Genomic DNA, 23,062 nt, shown 5'->3' with positions numbered 1-23,062 from the left:
GAGTTCCTTGAACAGCTGGTGGCCAGGAGCATCATTGTGGAGGGAAAAAAGCTAAAAAAAAACCTTCTGCCTCTTCTGTCATGGGTGACATATTCTTGAGATATGTTATTTCTCGCTTAAGATCATTTAGTAAATACTATAAGGATGTCAAGACTTGGAAAAAATGTGAGCTTGAGAGTCTTACAACCCTGCCTTCTTGCCAACCCTTTGTTAAACCACAGGTGACAACTGGGCAGTAGGTCCTACCCTGGATAAGTGCTGAGTACTTATCGACAAACATAGGTACACAAGCCACACAACAAGGCAAAGTCAGACAAACTGTGTTGAAAATCAAGATGGGGGCAAGGTACAACATCATAAGAAGACTAGTCAAGGTTAAAGAAAAGGGACAGAATCCCAGCAAAATCCCATCAGAGTATTGCAGAATATCACAAGGAGCCAGAAATAAAAATTCAATTAGAGATACTGATAGTGTGAACTAACAGGCATAAATGGAGTAAACGGAACCACATCAGAAGCTGTTTGGGCAGCTTTCGCGCACTCCCATAGGACTGTGTGCACACACATTCATACTGAGAGAGGCTGCTGAGCTTTCAATATACCAGACTTCCACAAAAGTGTGTGGTGCTCAGCAAAGAGAACTAAACTGCAGAACTAGGTCCTGCAGAAGTTCTGACAAAAGACAGTAGAAGACAGTACACATAAATATGTGTACATCATTGTATAACTATTATCAACTATGTAGTCGAGTATAAGCCGACTCGAATATAAAATGAAGCCCCTAATTTTGCCACAAAAAACTGGGAAAACCTATTGACTCAAATATAAGCCTAGGGTGGGAAATGCATTGGTCACAAGTATATAGCTAGTCAGCTAGTGTATAGCCACCCAGCCCCTACCCTCAGTATACAGCCAGCCCCTGCCCCAGTATATAACCAGCCCCCTGCCCCAGTATATAGCCAGCCTCCTGCCCTAGTATATAGCCAGCCTCCTGCCCCAGTAGTTAGCCAGTCCCCTGTCCCATTAGTCAGCCAGCCCCCTGTCCCTGTAGTCAGCCGGCCCCCTGCCCCTGTAGTCAGCCAGACCCCTGCCCCTGTAGTGAGCAGGCTCCCTGCCCCTTTAGTCAGCCGGCCCCCTGTCCCTGTAGTGAGCCGGCCCCCTGTCCCTGTAGTCAGCCAGCCCCCTGCCCCGGTAGTGAGCAGGCCCCCTGCCCCTGTAGTCAGCCGCCCCCCTGCGCCAGTAGATAGCCAGACCCTTGTCCCTGTAGTCAGCCGGCCCCCTGCCCCTGTAGTCAGCCAGCCTCCTGCCGCTGTAGTCAGCCCCCTGCCCCTGTAGTCAGCCACCCACAGGTCTGCAGAGAAGACCTGCAGGGGAATGGGGGGGGGGGGCACCTGAAAGGTGAGTTTTTTCTGGACTCGAATATAAGCTGAGTTTGAGTTTTAAACCTCGGCTTATACTCGATTGTATACGGCATCTCCTTTAAGTACAGCATAAATATATTCCTAATTCTATGAAGCCCAAAATACAACTGTGTTTTACAACATGTGAAATTTTTTGTACTTTTCAGTTTTGCAAGTGTATTTCAGCATGGTCATATTTAACGTCTTTGTAAATGTTCTTGCAGGCTCAATGGATATTCAATGGATGCCCCTGCAATAACATACGGCACCTACCGTGGGTCAAGGAAAATCAGGAAGCTTATAAAGAGACGTGCTTCTATAAACTCACCAATCCCAGAGAGAGAAGAGTTGTCTGACACCACTTCTGTCGGAGATGTTAATGTTGAAAATGGTCTGATGGAGCACGAGCGGGTAAAAATGGAGCTAACCCCAGATCGAAATTGCCAAGATGAAATCCCGCCTTCAGAGATTCATATCAACATGGAATCAAAACCTGAATCCCTTGACCAAAGTTTAGAATTGTATAATGATGTCAATATAATCCAAAATGAAAATCATTCAAAGCCCTCAAATGAAATAAAAGTAGAAGATAAAGACACAGCGATATCCTCGAATGGTGGAAAGGCCAAAACTGTGAATAGCTCAGTAACAGTTGAGGAGCAACAACTAGACACTGAGGAATACGTAATAGCTATTCAGGAACTAAGTGTAAAAGAATCTTCAGAAACTTTGCAGCCAGAAACTGGAGAAAGGCAAAAGGATTTACAACCCTCTCCAGGAGAAAGTTTAGATGTTTCAGGAAATCTCAAACAAAATACAGAGAACTCAGAAAATCATTCCAAGGAAAACACAATTTTAGAGACCTTATGTAAAGGACATTATACAGAGGCTGAACCAATGGATATTTCAGAGACTATTACACATACACAGCAAAATAATGATGAGATCTATAAAAAGTCTGAAGATCTTCAACCAAGCATTCAAGAAAACATATATAGTCCAGAACATTTACAAACAATTATTGATAAAGATTCAGAGAGTGAAACAGTACCATCTCCAAAGGCAACTGAAAACCTCAATATATTACTAAATGCATTGGAAAGTATAGAGAATAATTCAGAAATGGCTAATTTGGAGTCAGAAGTTATGGATCGGTTAGTGAAAACAGAAGAGTTAGAAGAAAGTTCTGAAGGAAACTCCACACTTCCAGATGATTTAAGTAACAGTGTTAGTTATTTGGTTGACTTACAAAGTGCCTTACAACAATCTCAACATGAGATGGTCCCAGATTCAGGGGATTGTTCAAATGAACAGGAGATACTTGAAGATAAACCCCATAAAGATCCATCAGAGAACTTGTTCCAAACGGAACACAACAGATCAGAAAAAATTATCAAAGACATCAACTTGGTAACAATACCAGAAATAGAGAAAAGAGAGACCATTACCGATCTCCATCCAAATGTACAGTGGGTCCCAAGCAGTTCAGGAGATGTAGGACCTAATATTATGGACATAGGTGTTCAACTCCCATTGCATGTAGTTGAATACCCAAAGCAAGAGTTGGACCGTACGTGTCTGGAATCGAATGAAATTCCAAATTTGCATGTAGATTTAAATGAAACTCCTAGAACTTTGGATGAGCTGCCTCAAATGGAAAATATAGAACATTTGCAGACAAATACTGAGTTTATTCCAGAAAAAGATCTACAGAATGATAAAGAATTGTTAAAAACTGAGTTAAAGTCAAATACTGAAGAACAAAACCAGATTAGACTGAAACAGATGGATAATTCTACGATGTCCGAAGAACCGCAGCAAATTGACAGATTACAGACAAATACTATGATTAGTCCAGACAATTTTCTACAAAATAATAAAAAATTGTTAATTGCAAATACCAAAGTATCAGGAAACATCCCAAAAGACACTTCTATCACTTCTGAAGACCTACAACATATTGAAATTATAAATCATCTACAGACAAATAGTAAAATTATTTCAGAAAATGATCTACAAAATGCTAAAAAATTGTTATGGACGGAGCAACTTCCAAATTCCAAAGTATCACAAGAAACATCAGAAGACATCCCAAATTTAGATCTACAACCAGAGGAAAATTCTGTAAAATCAGAAGACATGCAACAAACTGAAAATATTGAACCGCTACCGATAAATGCCACAATTATTCCAGCAGATGATGAAAAATTGTTCAGCACTGAGTTACAAGCAAACTCCAAAGTGTCAGAAAAAAGATCAGAAGACATCTCAAATTTAGATCTACAACCAGGTGAAAATTCTGTAAAATCAGAAGACATGCAACAAACTGAAAATATCGAACCGCTATCGATAACGGCCAAGATTATTCCAGGAAATGATGATAAATTGATCAACTCTGAGTTACAGGCAAACTCCAAAGTGTCAGAAAAAACATCAGAAAACATCCCAAATTTAGATCTACTACCAAATGAGACTCGCTTAACATCTGTAGACCTGCAACAAATTGAAAATAAAGAAAATCTACAGTCAAATACTAAGTCTATTCTAGAAAATGATGTACAAAATGATGAAAAACTGCTAAAGACTGAGCCACTGCTAAATACCAAAGTATCTGAAGAAAGAATAGAAAACATCTCAAGTTTAGATCAACAGCTGAGTGAGATGTCCAGAACTTCAGATGATCTGCAACTAATCGGAAATATTGACCAGGCAAATACAAGCGTTATTCCAGAAAATGATCCTCCCAAAGATGAAGAATTGCTGATACCTAACACTAAAGTAACCTTCCAATTGAAGGAATGTTCAGATGAATCTCCATTAAAGTCAGGAATCATTTCTAAGATGATAGAAGACCAAAAACCAAATATACACATTTTATCAAATGTGTCAGATGGAATACAGGCAAAAGCAGGAGAACCATCCAAGGTCAATTCAAATTCCGAGATTCATTTACCTGACGTAAGCAATGATTCTACAGTCCACAAAGTCTCAGAAAACCATGAGTTTGGGATAAATGAAGGTTTAACAGAAAACAGTTTAAGTAACAGCAGGGCCAATGAGGACAACGTTTATGTTGACAAACCCAATGGACAAGGAAAGACACTAAACATAAAACCTTCAGTTTCCAACGACAATCCTGATAACTTTGCAGTGCCAGAAAGCTGTTTAAAAGACTTTGCATCCTGCAATGAAGGCAACAAAGGCTGGAAGTCTTCCAGGAATATTTCATTTGATAATGGCATTGAGTGTCGCTCACCATCTCCAGTCACAATATCTGATTCTTCATCCTACGTTGACTGCAACGACATTCAGTTCGACAGTCCAAACGATTCAGGCATTGTGTCATCACAAGCTTATACACCAGAAGAACACATCCTATTTAAGACCTTTCCTTCAGAAATTATCATTAAAAATGCTTCAGATCCATTTTCAGTTGACCGAAAGAATGAAGAGACTTCAGCACCCAAGCTGGATAGTATTGTCAATGTCCAAAATGTGTCAGTATTGCAAAGTAAAGAACCAACTATAAACATAAATAATGTATCTCCTACGTCTAACTTGCCTAGTGATGTTCCCAGGCAAATTTTGAGCCCAGATAAACTTGTTTCCATAAATTCAGATGTTTATGTTGCTAAGGTATCCGTGAAAACAGTGAACATTGAAGAAGTCAAAATATCACCTTATGGTTTGTGTTCCGATGTCATATCTGTTGTTAAACTTGAGAGCCCTACTTATGCAAAGGAAGTCATACGTATACCAAACATGTCGCCCCCACCTACGGACACAGAAAATACATTCCAGGTTGTCCATTTTGTTGAGGATTCTAAAGACTTTGTACCAAACACAGAAATGCCGAAAGATAGAGAAGACCATCTTATTGTGAATAATTTGGAAAAACTAACCAATTGTAACTCGGATAAATCGCCGTCACACGAGGACAGTGATAGAGACAATATTCCACAATATACCATTGATGACAAAGAATTACCCAAAGTAGCAGATAAATCACCAGATGTGTTCATAGAAAACTTAAAAAATAACAATATAAATGTCTGTACTGGTGACAACATCATAAATGCTTCCCTCCGGGAACATGAATCCGGCAGGGAATTTGCATATGAGGGCTTGACGTCTAGTGATACATTGAAAGAACTTAGACTCGGGGAATCACTTTCAGAATTAAATCCAGATTCAAAAATGAACCATCGAGAGAAGCTGAGTGATTTACTGCTCCATTCAGCATTGCTCCATGACGTTACAGACACAAATGAAATCATTTCTTCATGTTCTACAAATGGGAAAATGATCCTTCCAGGCAAAGACCATTCGGAGTCATCTAATGAATTGTTTGAGCAAAAAGCCAATGAGATTATTTTCAGTGTCTTACATTCTGCCATTGATGAACTTCAAAACATCAACCAAAGTCATATAAATATTCACACATTAACAGATATAAAACATGTTAAAGAGAATCTCAGTGAAAATCATATAGATTTAAAGGAACATCCTGCTGAAGTCCTTGATCAGTGTTTAGTGAAACCTTCCGACCATATACCCATCAAAGACGCAGATCTTATTATGTCTATGGCTGTAGGAATAGTAAATGATGTCATATCAACTTCTTCACAAATTGTCGTTTCAAATATCATTCTGAATGACCGAAATGAAGACATCTCCTCAAATGAAAACCCCATGAGTATACTTAATCATAATGACCAAGTTGAGGACGCAACAAACTCAAACCACGTTGGATCTTCATTAGGATTTGACAATTTAGTTCATCTTCCTTCAGGTGAAATAAATTCTAATGTTCTTCAAGTAACAAGTGAAGTTCCTCTGAAAGTGGAGTCTAGACAGGATGTGGAACCCAGTTATTTAGGTGATTTGAGTTCTGGGGTCAATGAAGACCTCTATAAAAATGATGAGAAGAAGATGATAGAAAGTAATGTTTTAGGGAACGCAGAAGATGAAGAACATCTCCGATTTTCTGAAAGCCCAGTTATAACAAAGACATTCAACTTTAATGAAAATTATTCCAATGGAGATCTTATGTTCGATGACTTGTACTGTGACAGACGAATGGAGTCTATATCTCGCGGAAGTGAAGGCTCAATGGAAGACGTCGTTTACAATAACATGCCGGAAGAAAGAAGCAACAGTTTAGATTTCTCTGACTTTTTGCAGTTCACAGTGTACAAAAGTCAATATATTGAATTGAGTGGAAGTGATGATGAGTCTACAGATGAAGAAAAGAGTGATGGCAGCGAACAGGCCTCCACCAGTGATTCATTTCTCCCTGTTCAGTCCAGACGTGTCAGGATTTATCCTTATGCTCTGTCACCGATATATGAAGATGATAGTGCTTGTGAGGACACCTTGTCCAGCAGAGGTTCACCAGGATATAATGAGGGAACGGCAGCAAGAAATAATGGCCATGACCACACATCAATCTTATCTCTCCTGCAGTCTGTGTCGGATCGCTTGAAAGAGGCTGACTTGGAGGAAGCGTCCTCTGAAGAAAGATCTTCATCTCTGAGTAAGGGAGTATCTGCTGTCAGTGACAGGTTTAGTAAAGAAGGGTCAGGCGTACGGGAGGACCTCACCAACCCATCAAAGAGGGGATCTGATGTACCCTCAACTCTTGAAGATGAAAAAACATTTTTCGGTACAAGGTCTGGTTTGTTTATAACAAAGTCCTTTGGTGAAAACAAACCAAACCTAGTATCAGGCCGTCAGTCTCTGCTTCTTAACTTGACTTCACAATCAAAAATCTATGGGGCAAAACCTAGCGTTGAAAGCAATTCTGCACCACCTTTAAGGAGTGAAACATCTACATCACCATCAGCTGAATCAACTCCATACCAAAGCATTGATCTTTCTTCAAGTACACCTGATGGGGACTCACTATCCTCAGAACCTTCACTGCCCATTCAGAGCCCTACTGTAGATCACAAGCCAAAAGTGTCCCCTTCAAGTGTTTATTATCAGTATTTCAATGATGCCCAAAACTACTTATCCAATATAGAGGATAGTGGAAGCCCGGCTCAGAACAAAATAGAAGAGCGGAATACAACAGCAGAACCTGAAACGGTAAGAAATAGTGTTGCCTGTGTGTGGAATGTTTATGTGTATAATATAACTCATACTATGTACAAAAGTAATGTACCGGTATATGTAACAGCGGTTTACATTTTTAATATACTATGATCAAGGAATGTGGTAAAATAAACTAATTTCTACCTGGTAAACCACTACTACTGCAATGGCTCAACTTGGGTGGTTCCTACAGGTGGTTGACTTGATTTAAGCCTTATGTGTATCTCAGCAGTGTCAAACCTTACGTGCTAGAATCATTGTACATCAGACCCATGTTTCTAGTCTTGAATAAGCTATTCATTTCATTATGGAGATTAGGTACATTTTGGTCATTTGTTTCTCTTGGGGTGTGAGAGAGGTAGTGGAGTGTCTTCTTCTTTGAGCTACGTCTATATTCTTAAGGGTTGGGGGTTAAGGTACGGTAAGTAGAGATGTGATGTCTTTGGTTGTCTTAAATATGTTTTACTGCGCCACACTTTGGATAATAAGGGAAATTGGGGAGACTCTAATGTAAAAAATGAAGGAAACATAAAATATACTATGTGTACTATCTCTCAAAAACTGAAACAAAAATGAACATTTTAAAAAAGCACATTACAGGTGGTCACCAACTTAAGGACACCCAACTTTCAGGCAACCCCTAATAACAGACAGACCTCTCTGCCCATTGTGACCTCTAGTGAAGCTCTTTGGATGCTTTACATTAGTCCCAGGCTTTAATGATCAGCTATAAAATGCCTATAATGAAGCTTTATTGATAATCATTGTTCCCATGACAGCACAAAATTTTAAAAATCCCATTGTCATTGGTGCAGAAAAATAAAAATGATAAAATATACCAGTTCCAACTTGTACGTAACCCAGGGAATGCCAGTACTCAAAGTTGGGATGTGTGGTCATATGGAATCCAGAACAGCTATACAGTTATAGGAGTTTTTAATTTGTACATTTATTTTTATATCCAAAACCAAATTGATTTATATTGAATGTAAGGATAAATAATTCTTTCCACTCTTATGCTTTCAGGATCCAACCGATTCAGACTCTTTGAAGTTCAACCCTAGGCCGGGAAAGGTTGGTCTTGTTTTTTACTGTAGTGAATTCAATAACATTTCATGCATTCTGCATTTCATACCCTGAAAGACTTTTAAATTCAGTACCGATTTAAAGGTCCCTGGATTGTCATCTGTCAATAAATGTTTGATCTCTGGGAGCCCCATCACTGGGACCACCAACAATCTAAAAATGAGTCCTTTTAATTGTCCCCACATTATCTCAGGTAGAAGGGATGTATGGGACTGGTAAATCATTTACTGAAGGTAAATGGGCAATAAACATTACATATGTTTGGGCGCACTGTCTTTTTTTGACGGTAAAGACGTGTATATAACACGTCCTTAAAGGATATCTAGCATCAAAATCCATCATGATAAACCAGGGACACTTACTCATAGACCCAGGCACTGTGACTGTGGTAATCTTCTTATATTTGTTATCCATGGTCTCTTTCCCTCTAAAATCAACTTTTAAATTATGTTAATCTGGCGGTCTTTACCAGAGCCACTTTATGATGTAACTTCACAGGTTGTGCAGGAGCATGTCTCAACCTCAGGGGAGAGGGGAATTGGTAAAAAACTCACATACTCACAAATTATAGCTATAAAAAGCACCTTGAATAAATCAGTGAGAAAATAACAGCAAGCCAAACACACTCCGATATTTCCCATATTGGCTTCTTCTGAGACAATGGGGCACATTTACTTACCCGGTCCAGAGGAGTTCCCGAAAGTGCATTGTCCAATGACACTGCACTGTGCCGCGATTGACTAAGATCGTGCGCCCAATTTCCTGAATGTGTTGCTTCCCCGCTCAGTTCCACCGGAGTTCACCTTCTTCCTCCCGGTGTATGTAAGTGGTTGTCTTGCGACCCAATTTTTTACTTAATCCCGCAGTTTGTCCAAATCCGTTGGATCATCCGCCCCCGATTTCTGTCACATGAAAGCCGGTGTGATTGCGACACAATCCGATCGCGTGAGACACAGTCGCATGCTAAATACCTGTCCCAGTGGCGCGATCCCCGAAAACGTTGGAAAACCAGACGGAAATACGGCCGCGGGACCCTTAGTAAATAAGCCCCAATATCCCATTCTACAGAACTGGAAGTTGTGACATCATGTTCCTTATATCTTCTCATCTTCCTCTGTGTCGGGGTTCCTCAGGGCTCAGTCCTAGGTCCTCTTCTCTTCTCTCTCTATACTGCCCCCATTGGACAAACCATCAGCAGATTTGGTTTCCAGTATCATCTTTATGCTGATGACACCCAGCTATATACTTCTGCACGTGACATCACCCCTGCCTTAATCCAGAACACTAGTGATTGTCTCTCTGCTGTCTCTAACATCATGTCCTCTCTCTTCTTGAAACTTAATCTTTCTAAGACTGAACTTCTTGTCTTTCCACCATCTAATAACCAAACCACCCCTGACCTCTCCATCTCGGTCTGTGGGATCACTATAGCACCGAGGCAGCATGCCCGCTGTCTTGGGGTTGTGCTGGACTCTGACCTTTGCTTTTCACCTTATATTCAATCTCTTGCTCGCTCTTGCCGTATGCATCTCAGAAACATCTCCAGAATCCGGCCGTTTCTGACATTTGAAACTTCTAAAATGCTAATTGTTGCACTTATTCACTCTCGACTAGACTACTGTAACTCCCTACTAATTGGTCTTCCACTCTCTAAACTCTCTCCTCTTCAATCTATTCTTAATGCAGCAGCCAGGCTCGTCTTTCAGGCCAAACGCTACACAGATGCCTCCAGTTTGTGCCAATCACTGCACTGGCTACCTGTCTCCTTCCGTATTCACTTTAAAATAATAACCCTCATCCACAAAGCTCTGAATAATGCTGCACCTCCCTATCTCTCTTCTCTCATCTCAGTCTATCGCCCTTCCCGTGCTCTTCGATCTGCCAGTGACAATAGATTAATCTCTACCTTAATTCGAACCTCCCATGCACGTATCCAGGACTTCTCCCGAGTTGCACCAATTCTCTGGAATGCCCTTCCCCAGACTCTGAGACTAATACCCACCCTCCAAAGCTTCAAACGTGCTCTTAAAACCCATCTCTTTAGGCAAGCCTATAACACTCATTAACTGCATGAAATGTCAACTCTCCCTTTACTAATCCATCCTATGTCCTATCTCCCATCTGTTATCTGGCAAACAACTGATATATACCAAGCTCCAGGCTTCTCTGCAGTCTTTTTCACCTAGGACCCTGTAAATAAGATGGCGGCTGATGGCTGGTTCAAGCAGCAACATCGTTGTTTAGTAAATTATTTATTAAATTATTTTATATTGTTCCCTTATAAAGAATGGCTGGACCATTTTACAACCTCTTGTGTCACCCCCTCATCCTCATAGTCTGTAAGCTCTTGTGAGCAGGGCCCTCACTCCTATTGTTCCATATGACTGTTTGTTCTTTGTAATGTAATATAGTTGTATATGTCCCCTATGATTTGTAAAGCGCTACGGAATTTGATGGCGCTATATAAATAAAGATTATTATTATTATTATTATTATTATTATTATTATGCATGTGAAGGCACACATCAATAAGTGGCATTACCAATGCGCTCGGGATGAGTATGTGGTTTTCTTTTTTTAGTAATATATACGTGGTATACGTCATTCCTATAGGGTGTAGGGTGCCATGGGTTGGCTATGAATTTAGGATTACTATAAATTTATAAAATAAAGTGAAAATTATCTTTCTACAGGAATTTGGAGTGCTGGGTTATTGTTATTTTGTGTTTTCTTTTTTCTCTAAACCCCCTTACTCTGGTAGAGGTGTAGCTTAAACTAAAGGTTTACTCCCAATATCATATTAAATCAATCACCACCAAATTATTTATACTGCGCCTACTGTATATATGTATACAGAAAGTGCTTTTTGTAGGTATAGTCTGTAACTAATCAGAGCTGCGGATAGAAGCTGTTGTCACTGTCTGTTACTCGCCTGGGTTAGACATAAAAGGAAAGTTACATAAGACTTTCCAACCACTTGAAAGAGCGAAAATACTGACATATGACATTTGTTTGATAGACTGTTTTATGTAACTAAAGGTTCTGAAGTTAAATCCATCTGTTCGTCTTGTGTTGTTTGACTCCTGGGAATAGAATGGTTACAGTAATGTGGGGCCTCATGCTGAGACCACCGCTGACTGCAAGATCAGGGAAGCTCGGAGAAGGAATAACCGAGTACTAAGCCCCATGAGCATCTTCTGTGGCTCCTTAGGCTGCCCAGTAACACCTCAATAGGTTATACTATGTGTATAACAATGTACCATAAGGTACAGATATCAGTCAATTTTCCAATACACTTTCTGTATCCTTACAGTTTTCTAGATCTCTGCTTGCTGTCATTCTAGGAAAAGTTTGTATGTTTACTTCCAGTGGACAGAAATGCATCCACAGTCACACAGGTGCTCGGCTCCTGTATGACCATGGTCAGATTTCTGTCCACTGGAGGTAAGGCCTTATTCCCACAGCCATGTGCTCGCCCCAGACCAAATCCTGGGCGAGCAGAGGGTCAGGAGGAGGCAGACAAGTAGCCGCCCAACTCGATCACAGTGATGGACCGTGTGCTTACCAAGCCGTGACCAGGAGCCGTGAGGTCTCTGGGGGCAGTACAGCCATGTGAATGAGCCCTAAACGTCAAAGCTTTCCATAGAATGACAGCAAGTCATCTAGAAAACCATACAGAATCGATACAGAAAGTATATTGTAAGATTGAATAACTTTTCATTATACAAACAATAATATTTATTGGCAGAAATGGTAAGGTCCCTTTAGGGAAACGCTGGAGGCACAGTTTTCCTTTTCCCACCTTATTAGCATATTCCTTACCCAGAATCACCAGCAGAGCATGCCAGTGCCAGTGTACCTTAATTATAGCCGTTTTTCTGATATGCAAATTTGCTTTCCTGACTCGTGTCTCCTGGCTTTGACTCCTCTCCTTCTCCTCTCCCCGGCTGCCAGTGAACTCCCACCCCCCTTTTTTTAACTGACAGCTCCGTGTCTCTTCAAATCCCTTCCCTGCCTCTTTGTACTTAGGGACTGTCTGCTAATATTCAACTACAGACATATAAAGCTCTATTTGTTTTTTTTGTTTTTTTATTTATTTGGTGCCTTGTGTTACATTCATATGATGTGAGCAGAGTGAAATACTCTAAGGTCTTTTAGCCTTCTAACATGAGCAAACTGTACCCAATGTGTGTATCTGATCACATGAAATTATAGCAGCCTCCATGAAGGATGGAGAGGAGTAGAAGTACATGTCGGCTGCTGAGATTCCATGTGATCAGATACATACATGGGGTACAATTTGCACAAGATATAGGGTCTTGACATGACATGAACTGCGGAATAGTAAGGAGGCACAAGGCATGAAAACGAGTAAATGGGTGGGGCTGGCCGAGCAGGACACACCTTTCAAGATGTCAGGTAATATAAAATAAAGTTGACTTATAAGGATGTAAGGAAAACAGTTTCAGTTAATTAATTGGGTTCAATGGGAACCTGTCACTAGTTGTATTTGAAAAATGTGGTGTCAGGTTCCCTTTAAGGAAAATTAATCCCTTGCAGACCTATATGTGTTCACCGAGATGGGAGCTGAACTGTAGATAACAGACCAGCCACTAAACAGAGAATAGAGATGAGTTTCCAATTCAGTTTTTCGAGTTGGTACCCATGGGCCATGGCAGAAGAAGCTACAACCTCCACTAATGTGATATTGTTGAACTATCCTATAGATCAGGGGGATCAGTATTGATATGCCGGAAGACCCCTTTATGTATATCAATGCTAAAATACTGGTGAATACATTTGTATTTTCCTATAGTATGATATGAAATACATTTGGGAGCCGCACATCAGTGTGACTGACAGCAGGACCCTGCGGGCACAATAGTTAGTATTGCCCATTAGTAGAAGTAGAGCAGACTAATACATAACACAGCTGAAAGTGTCCTCATTTACCTAATCTTACATTATTGATTGACTTTTTTTCTTTAGAATTTGCCTTTAACTAATTTAAAAGCTGATTGTTTCCTTTGTGGCGCTCAGCATACTAATGGGGCCTTTACAATGTCAGGGGCGCTAGAGGTTCATTATAAAACACCAACATAATTAACTTGTTCTGTTAAACACTCATCATCAACAAACTACTTTGCAAAACAAGCGAAGCTCATCTGAAGGTTCAAGAAGTCGCCTCTGTGATCTTAACGCAACATGCCAAATTAACATTTTATTAGTAAACTACAAAGGAGCTTTACTAATGTGCCACCAGCTGCTAATAAATAATCCTAATTGATTCCAGGCTGATTTATCTGTTTCCAGCTCACAAGGAATGGATGGAGGGGGATCTGTGATCTTTCCTAAATTATACAAACAAGGAAGCTTTCCCATTCAAAATAACATATTGGGGCACATTTACTTATCCGTCCCGTTGACGCCGGCGATCCGGAATGTCTGATGAGGATTCGGAGTGGCCACGATTCACTGAGATCGTGCATCCAATTTCGTGCATGTGTCGCTTCCCCGCTGAGGTCCGCCGGAGTTCACCTTCTTCTTCCCGGTGCATGTGAGTGCTGATCTTGCGACACAATTTTGAAAGTTAAATTCGGAGGTTTGTCCAAATCAGTCGGGTTGTCCGACGGCCACGCCCCCGATCGCATGTGCCAAAAACCCCAGGGCAAATCAGAAAAATTTGCGAAACCCGACGGAAATGCGTCCGACAGGCTCTTAGTAAATGTGCCCCATTATCTCATACCTTGTTCAGTATACTTATCTATTGGCCTCAAAGTGGTCACAAAGATTGCCTTTTACTGTGGACGACTTACATGGACAACCTCTTGGTTCCAAAGAGAATTGTGCAACGCTTATGTAACATCTGTGTTGGTGTCCGTGGGCTGCGGCTGAGGAGGCGCTGATCTGTGTTTTTCTTGAACACTGTCTGGTTCAATAGCTTACCCACTGTGATTGACAGCTTCTCACACAATTCATAAGTCTCCCTTGTTCTCTGTGCTGTCCAGAGTTCTGGTCCAATCAATATTAAGGCCGGGGCTCTGATATCACACCTTTGCTAGGGTGTTGGCTTTATAGGTTTCTTAGTTAGCTTCATACTACTCCTTTGACTTTAATCTCTGTCTCCCGTTAACCTGATTTTTGGCTCGTATTCAGACTATTCTTCTGTCTTGATTTTGTACTGTGTGTACTATTTATCTTATCTTTGTCTCCATGCTTTGCATTTTTGCAAAGGAAGGGATTGTTGACCAGCTGTCCCTTACCACTAGGGTTTGCAAGACAATTAGGTAGGGAATTCTGGGTAGCAGGCTGAGTACTAGGGCCTACTCTCTTTTTCTATCTTCCTTGTCTTTTCCCAAATCATACATTACAGCTTCATTTCTTCTGTGGTGGCACTGCATGGAAAGTGATCACTTATCACTAAGTCTCCCCACCACATCCTACTTGGATTATCAGCTCGAATGAGTTTCATCATTATTTGAACATCCCATTACCAAATCGTAGATGTGAAAAGGGTCACAACAAATTCTTATCCGTTACTTAAAGGACATCTACCATCAGATTTATTGATGGTAGATGTCTCAAACTTACTTTGCTTGTCCCGTCTGTCAATGGATTATGCCGCTTTTATGAAGTCCTGGGAAATCACCAGGCGCCCTGCACATGGCGCACATATATTAGCAGGAGGCGGAGCCAAGAGGAGCTTGGGTGACATAGCCCTGAGCACCTCTTTCTCATTTGAATATCTTTTTTATAGTCCCAGGACTATATAAAAGCGAGATCATCCCCTGACAGATGGGGTAAGCAAGTAAGTTTGGGACATCTACCATCAGTAAATCTGATGGTAGATGTCCTTTAAATTAAAGATTTTCCATTCATTGTACTTGATGCACATCATATTAGAGGCCATAAGGGGCATAAGAGGCCAACTTCAGAGCCATAGAAAAGTCAGCTGTATCACAGTAGCTTTCTTGGACATGCATGCCCTATAAGAATATGTATAGTCTTGATAATTTTGATGAATAGGACTGGACACATTCAGATGTCTGTATGGGGGCAGACTCCTGATGGTATGTGTCATGGGACAAATCGGGCTTTTCATAGACTATGAACTAACTATGGATAACCAGAGATATTTGACCGCAATCTTCCATTCTATCATCACGTAGTTCCAAGAAGTTGGACCACCACTGAACTAATGATCATACCCTATGCCAGTGATGGCCAACCTTTGGGAGACAGAATGCCCAAACTACAACCAAAATCCACTTATTTACAGTAAAGTGCCAACGTGGCATTTTAAGTAGTAACTTATTGCTATGTGTTCTTTCACATCTTTCCATTGTATCGGCCGCCTAATGTCACTAATACAGTTGAAAGAAAGAGGGCATATAGCTTCTCTCCAGGGTCTCTTTGTAGAGGAAGAATGGTGGGTCTAGCAGGAGGACCTCCAAAGATACTGCAGTGCTGTCAACACCTTCTCACTTTTCCCGCAGTTCCAAACAGCCAATGAAATGTCGCTTTAAAATAGCGCTGAGAGCAGCATCTCTTAAGTTGCCTGCGACTGCAAAAAGATTTGGTCCTGTTTGGTGAACTCTGTCTTTGGATGATGGCCTGAGTGCCCACAGAAAGGGCTCCGAGTGCCACCTCTGGCACCAGTGCCATAGGTTCGCCACCACTGCCCTATGCCTTGTATACAAGGCATATGCGTATATTGTGTTAAACTCTGTGTTTTACCTTAAAACTTAAAGTTTTGAGTAGTTTAGCTGCTAAAAATATCTATGTGTGCTACATCATGATGTCTTCTTCCTCATAACAGGTGATCCTTTCCGACATAGTAGATCAGGAGAAGAAGATTGAGCTGAAAGCTGACATTCTGGATGCAACATCTTGGAAGTTTCCTAATGGAGTAAATATTCGAGTCATCAGAGGATGGTAAGAAAAACACATTATTGGGAATAATACATCTGTTATCTTCATTTTCATGTAGAGATGGCGTAGGGAGTCTACCAGTTCACTCCAGAAGTAAAACCACCTTCAGAAACACTTAGGACCTAGGGATGGATTAAGACCATGGGCCCTGAGCTGTATGAATAAATCTGTTATTCACTTCCTACATATGGTACCAGAATCAGATTCTTGGGGAATGGAGGATGTGTCCCTTTTGCTGCTCTCGATCTGTGGTTTCAGGACCTTTGGAGGACCTTCAAAGGTCCTGAAATGGCTTTTGTGTACATGTGTATTGAGAGGAGGAACAGATTTATGAGGACTCCATGGTTCTCATTATGAAATCTGGTAGGTGGGTGACCCCCTAGAAGGCTTTGGCCCGGGCTACCTCCCAAACCACCTATATTATAATCGTATGGGTTCCCGTTTGAGGTTCCCAGTAATCAGACATATATCACTTGTCCTATTTGTGGTAGACGGTCTGGGCAGGAACCACATGGGATAAAAATTTTGAGCATTTCTCCTGTCCACGATCTTCGCCACAGCCCCAATATCAATAAGTATGATCCCTGCCTTAATTTTCTAATTGAGACATTGTTATAATGAGATGAATAGTGTTGTGGCCAGCACGGTCATAGTGGGCATCATTTCTGGTCATGGTGACTAACAATCTCTGAAATGTAAAGTGCTTGTGGTTTTTGAGAAATTAGGCCTTCCCCATGCCCCTACACTTGGTGCAATAAGTGGTTGTGAAATATTTGACGTTCCCCTTTGTGCTGCTCCTTATTGTACATAATAGGGGTGTTAAACATTAGTATTTATGGCCGGGCCTCCGGGTGAGCACTTCATCTCTTTCTAATATTGTCTGGAATGTGTTTATTACATGCAAGTATTGTAGGGAATTTATGGCTTTGCTTTTGAAAGGAAATTGCTTATTTTCAGTTCTGGCTCTGTTTACAGAGGAACGAAAAATAACAGCTCAGAAAATGAAGAATAAATATGGGATATATGTAAAGACAGTCCGTCTGTCCTTGTGCGCAAAAATATGGGTCATAAATGTTGGATCATGAGCCAAAGTAAACCGCCGGCACAATCCGGGAAATATATTGTTCTTTAATAAGATTCTGTGCAGTGTGTAAATACTGTAATGTACAGCGCCACCACAGGCTAGCATCGGTACTGCACCCACATACAGTAAAATAATAATAATTCTTTATTTATTTAGCGCACACAGATTGCCAAATAAGTCTAGAACATGTCACGTCTAGTGATTATCTGCCCACTTGAAATTCAGATTTGGCTGAACCTAAATTTTAAAAACTTGTCCTGCTTTGGTACCAACCACCTGACACCGATCACAGGTGCTACCTGTACTGTTGGCAAAGTTAGCACTGGCAATTTAATTACCCACAGCTGCGAGTGTAGCATTTAAGTTAGGGCACCATGGTGACTTAGGGGTTAGCTTTACAGCCTTGCAGTTCAAGTCCCGGGTCAACATCTGCAAAGAGTTTGGATGTTCTCTCTGTGTTTGTGTGGGTTTCCTCCGGGTCCTCAGGTTTCCTCCCACACTCAAAAACAGCCCCCATGGGAACAGGGACTGATCTGGCAAGCTCTGTGCAGCGCTGCATAATCTGTGTGTGCTATATAAATAAAGGAATTATTATTATTATTATCATTAATATTAAACACCCGCAATTGGTGCCAGCACCAATCAAGGGGTTAACAACAAGGAGGGGGGGTGAGCCAAACTCAACCTCAACCCCAAACTTCTAATGAAGTTCGAGGTCAGGTACGAGTGAACCAAACCCATAAAGTTCTGTACAAACCCAAACTTTGCAGTACTGATCAACTCCAAATTATTCATGTCATAACCTCCCACATTCCTTACAACCTCCAATGATATATCTGGTTGAATAAAAAATTCTGCCAAATTGTTCTCATATTAATAAAGCCAAGTTTAACTTTTCAACTGAAAATTTACATCCCACCATTGAAGGTTTTCTTTTGTTGGGGGTGGGGGAAATCCTGTGGTGCCAGGACATGGGTTAACTACATAACTTTCCAGCTCCCAGCTGCTTTTTATACTCCTGGCTGGCCATGGGTCACAGGAGCGCCCCCCAGTGAGATGGAACAGTAATGTTATATGACCATTACAGTCTGGAGTGTCAACATACTTACAATGGAAAATGGAAAAATGGAAGAAAATAATTTTAGTTATTTCCATGATTTTCAATGGGTTTTGTTGTGTAAATTCAGATTTTGTAGCCACAAGAGAATGGTGAGACCCAGTTGTCAATTCTAAAATGTCTTGGAGGAATAACAGAGAAATGAAAGAACACAGACTTGTAGCCTTCTTTGGAGGAAATCCATCATGATAAACCAGGAACACTTAGGGCTTATTCACACGAAAGTAATGGCGACCGATATACGGCCACACCATTTGCGCCTCTTGACCCCCATGGCACTTGGTCACGTTGCAGTGAGCACACGTCTCACTGCACCGAGCATTGAGAAATATAAGACATATCCTATGAATGGACACTTACTCATAGATCCAGGCACTGTAAATGTGGAAATCTTCTAATATTTTTATCCATGGCCTCCTTCTTTTAAAATCAACTTTTATAATTATGCTAACGAGCCTTATTGCTATGTTGGACGTTTCTACAGATTATTACACTGCGCAGGAAAACTTCCCCTCTCCCATTGTGTGAGATTACATCAGAGCGAGGGAGGGGGGAAGTGCTAATGGAGCTTGGGTGGGGCTTGGGTGAACCTGCAGCATGGAGAGATTCTGGTAACGCACCCCCATAACACTTTTTGCTCACTAGCATAATATTAAAAGTTGATTTTAGAAGGAAGGAGGCCATGGATAAGAAATATAAGAAGATTACACAGTCACAGTGCCTGGGTCCATGAGTAAGTGTCCCTGGTTTATCATGATGGATTATGATGGTAGTTGACTTCGTTCCAGATCATGGTGTACAAGAGGACTAGGTGGTTTACTTATTTATATTCTATCTACATTTATGTGGAAATTGTTGAAATTAAGAATCATTTATTTTGCTCATCCTTGAAGATAGAACATGTAAATGATTCTAGCTATGTATCATGGTAGACCTGGCAGACAGAGGACTTCATGCAGGCCTGACAATCCCTCATGTAGCTCGCTCACACATTACTGCTAGTCTTGTGGAACGTTTTCTGCATATTAGCTTGGTCTTAAATACTTTACTATATATATATATATATAAATATATATATATATATATATATATATATATATATATATATATATATATATATATACAAATGGTCCTCTACTCAAAAATACCTGACTTACAGACGACCACTAGTTAAAAACGGACCTCTGGATGTTGGTAATTTACTATACTTTAACCTTAGGCTGCAACAGTTATCAAATGTTTCTGCAATTAAACTTTATTGTTAATGATTTTTATGACAACCCAACATTTTTAAAATCCAATTGTCACAGAGACCAAAAATATTTTTCTCTGGAGCTACAATTATAAAATATACAGTTCCGACTTACATACAAATTCAACTTAAGAACAAACCTACAGAATCTATCTTGTACGTAACCCGGGGACTGCCTGTATATGACTTCTTTTTTCCATGGCCTAATCTTTCCCCAAATTCTCTAGGGCATTCCCATAATTTAGTTAGTATTAAAAGAGTCCTAATAAAATCCTCTCAGTACAGATGGGGAGAAAGATTTAGTAATGAACTCGTTTTTTTTATTATATTTTCTGGGATATATATATATATATATATATATATATATATATACACACAAAGCATATGTATTTAGATAATGAGGTAAAAATCTATTCCAGATGCTTGTAATGGTCCCATAGTAAATTTACTTCCGTACTATGTGTGTTTGTCTGGCGGCCTTCTCCGATTACAGTATTTCTTTCTCGATCACAGCTGGATTCTCTACGAAAAACCACATTTCGAAGGTCAAGCACATGTCCTTGAAGAAGGAGAAGCTGTGTTACGGCACCTTTGGGACCTTCAAGGATCCAATACTAATCCAGATAAAATAACCATAGGCTCAGTAAAGAGAGTAGCGAAGGTATGTACAGTAATTACGTGATCCATTGTATCCAGAGTATTAGTTATGATTGTTATTGTTGTCTACAATCAATGGTTGAGGATTGTTATGAAGTAGGAGTAAAGAAAATGGCGAGTAAATGAAATAGTTACACTGATTCCTTAAAGGAAATTTACCATCAAAATCAATCAGGATAAACCAGGGACACTTACTTGTAGTGGTAGTATGGGACTAGAGACACAGCTCTGCATACATAGGACAGCATGGTGGCTTAGTGGTTAGCATTAGAGCCTTGCAGCGCTGGGGTCCTAGGTTCAAGTCCCAGGGTCAACATCTGCAAAGCGTTTGTATGTTCTCTCCGTGTTTGTGTGGGTATCCTCCTGTTTCCTCCCACACTCCAAAACATACTGGTAGGTTGATTAGATTGTGAGCCCCATTGTGCACAGGGACTAATTTGGCAAGCTCTGTGCAGCGTGATGTAATAAATAAAGGAATTATTATTATATTACCGTGTGCATGGGGCCTAAGCCTGTGAACTGAATCTTTTGGCAAGGTTCAAGATAACCTAGTTACAAGTCTAGTCAAGATATATTCCCAAAATAAAAAATAAAACATCTGAAAATGATATTTAATTACTGTATACTGTCTGAATTCAATGATTACCATATTCTTATCTGGATTTCTAAGATTGGTGAATATGCACATTTTTTTTGTAAAGTTTCTGAAACACCGGAATGTGATTAATGACTCGGACAAGACAAAGGCGACTTCATAGAAACATAAAAGAAACGTTATCTATGTTATGTCTCCCTGAAGATCTACAGTGACATAACACCGCGACCCTGGCCACACGATACTGCAAGGACGCACTCAGCCATTGGCGATGCTGTAATAGAGGTTAATGTAGAGCCACATGTAGGTTAAGGAGGACTTTACGAGGAGTAATATTCTGCCTTGAGCTGATCTCCGCGCTTTATGCCTCTATTAGATACACCACTTAGGCATTTGCCTTTAGCAAATATCTTAGTAGCAAAAAAATGTGCAACCAAACAAGAAAAGTATGTAGGATTGTAGTGTAAGAGGATCTGCTCAACACAAGGGGAATGAGAGGCGCCCGGGCTCTGCTGTATATACATTATAGAGTAACTTTCATCCATATCCGCTGATTTGGAGAATGGTAGATATGTTTCAGAGTCATTCTTCAGACTTGTGGAAGGTGTAGATTACCCTGCAATGGCTTCACCAGAAATGATATGCCTGGAAGTTCACCCCTCGTAGGACGTCATGTCAATGTGGGGTCTGGAGCAACTATAAAGTGTGATGGAGTAGTTAAAGAGGTTTTTCAATGGTTGAAAAGTTTTTATATTTTACTTAGATTGGCATTAAAACATCAATGTTCACATACAACATCCCTGTGCACTTATACTGGTTTAGGTTTAGTTGGTTCCTTACGTTGTGCTCATGTCTTGACACACATAAAATGGTGCTCAGCCTATTTCGAGCTGTTGTGGTGGTCTGTAATTGGCACAGGGGGCATTTCCTTTGTGTGTCAAGATGGTACCAGGAGTCCTTGCAGGGACCCAATAGCAGTATTACAAAAGTGGAGCCAACGGACATCTACGTTAATGTGAACCTCGACCCAAAGAAAAGGACTATGCATTGGACTTGAGTCAATATACCAGATGCCCTCCAGGTTCCTTTATTCAGGTTTTCCCTCGAAATGACCATTGAGTTTTTGAGGGAAGTCAAGAATGGGGTAAATAAAGCAACCAAGGTTCCCCCGAGAAGTTCGAAGGTCACTGCGTGACTGTGTAGGACATGAAGATGATTAGTCTGTTATTCTAAAAAAATCTTGAATCAAGTGTATTTGACTGCAGGTCATAAGAACCATAAAAATACCAACATGTGAACGGGCCCCTGTTATACCCCCCTCCCCTGCTAATGTCAGGTTGTCACCTCCATAAACGATTAGTACCCAGGATAATACCTCCTCTGAGGTTCAATGTCACCATGGAGTGCACTATTTATCACAGGTTTATCAGAGGTTTCAGACTTGGAAGTGAGTAGAATATCCTTGTGGAGCAGGTTAATAGTTCCACCACATTAACCCACTGCAAACAGATCTCTCCAGATCTCATTGTATTATCGGGAGGACAGAGAACACCTTCATTAATGGTTCACTGGCCAAGGTTCTCACCTACAAATCGCTAGTAATTGTTTATTTCTTTACTCCATTTATGTATAGATTGAATCTTAACATGTAATGTTACATCAGTTCTATCATATAACCCACTTATTGTATCTTCTACAGGATTATCTTCCAGAGGTCGTCATCTCCTCCCTGCAGGACGTATCCGACTCCCCCATTTACATCCGTACAGAGGTTCCTTCTTTGGAAAATTTGGTTGGCAGACACCCCCGTGCTTTAGCAGTTAATTCGGGAGTGTAAGTATTG

At 40.6% G+C, this 23,062-nt stretch overlaps 1 protein-coding gene across 1 annotated transcript in view; it reads left to right on the top strand.

Moving 5' to 3' along the window:
- CRYBG3 (crystallin beta-gamma domain containing 3) overlaps positions 1-23,062 on the top strand; it is a 122,289-nt gene that overhangs the window by 62,909 nt on the left and 36,318 nt on the right. The window contains exons 4-8 of the mRNA XM_072138512.1: positions 1,625-7,490; positions 8,523-8,570; positions 16,402-16,517; positions 20,481-20,628; positions 22,919-23,052. Of these exons, the coding sequence (XP_071994613.1) occupies positions 1,625-7,490; positions 8,523-8,570; positions 16,402-16,517; positions 20,481-20,628; positions 22,919-23,052 (6,312 nt within the window). The remainder of the gene's footprint in view (positions 1-1,624; positions 7,491-8,522; positions 8,571-16,401; positions 16,518-20,480; positions 20,629-22,918; positions 23,053-23,062) is intronic.

Source organism: Engystomops pustulosus, chromosome 2 (genome assembly GCF_040894005.1).
Source record: "Engystomops pustulosus chromosome 2, aEngPut4.maternal, whole genome shotgun sequence".
Classification (NCBI taxonomy): Eukaryota; Metazoa; Chordata; class Amphibia; order Anura; family Leptodactylidae; genus Engystomops; species Engystomops pustulosus.
The sequence above is the reverse complement of the archived record's forward strand: the minus strand, read 5'-3'. Positions and strand labels throughout refer to the sequence as shown.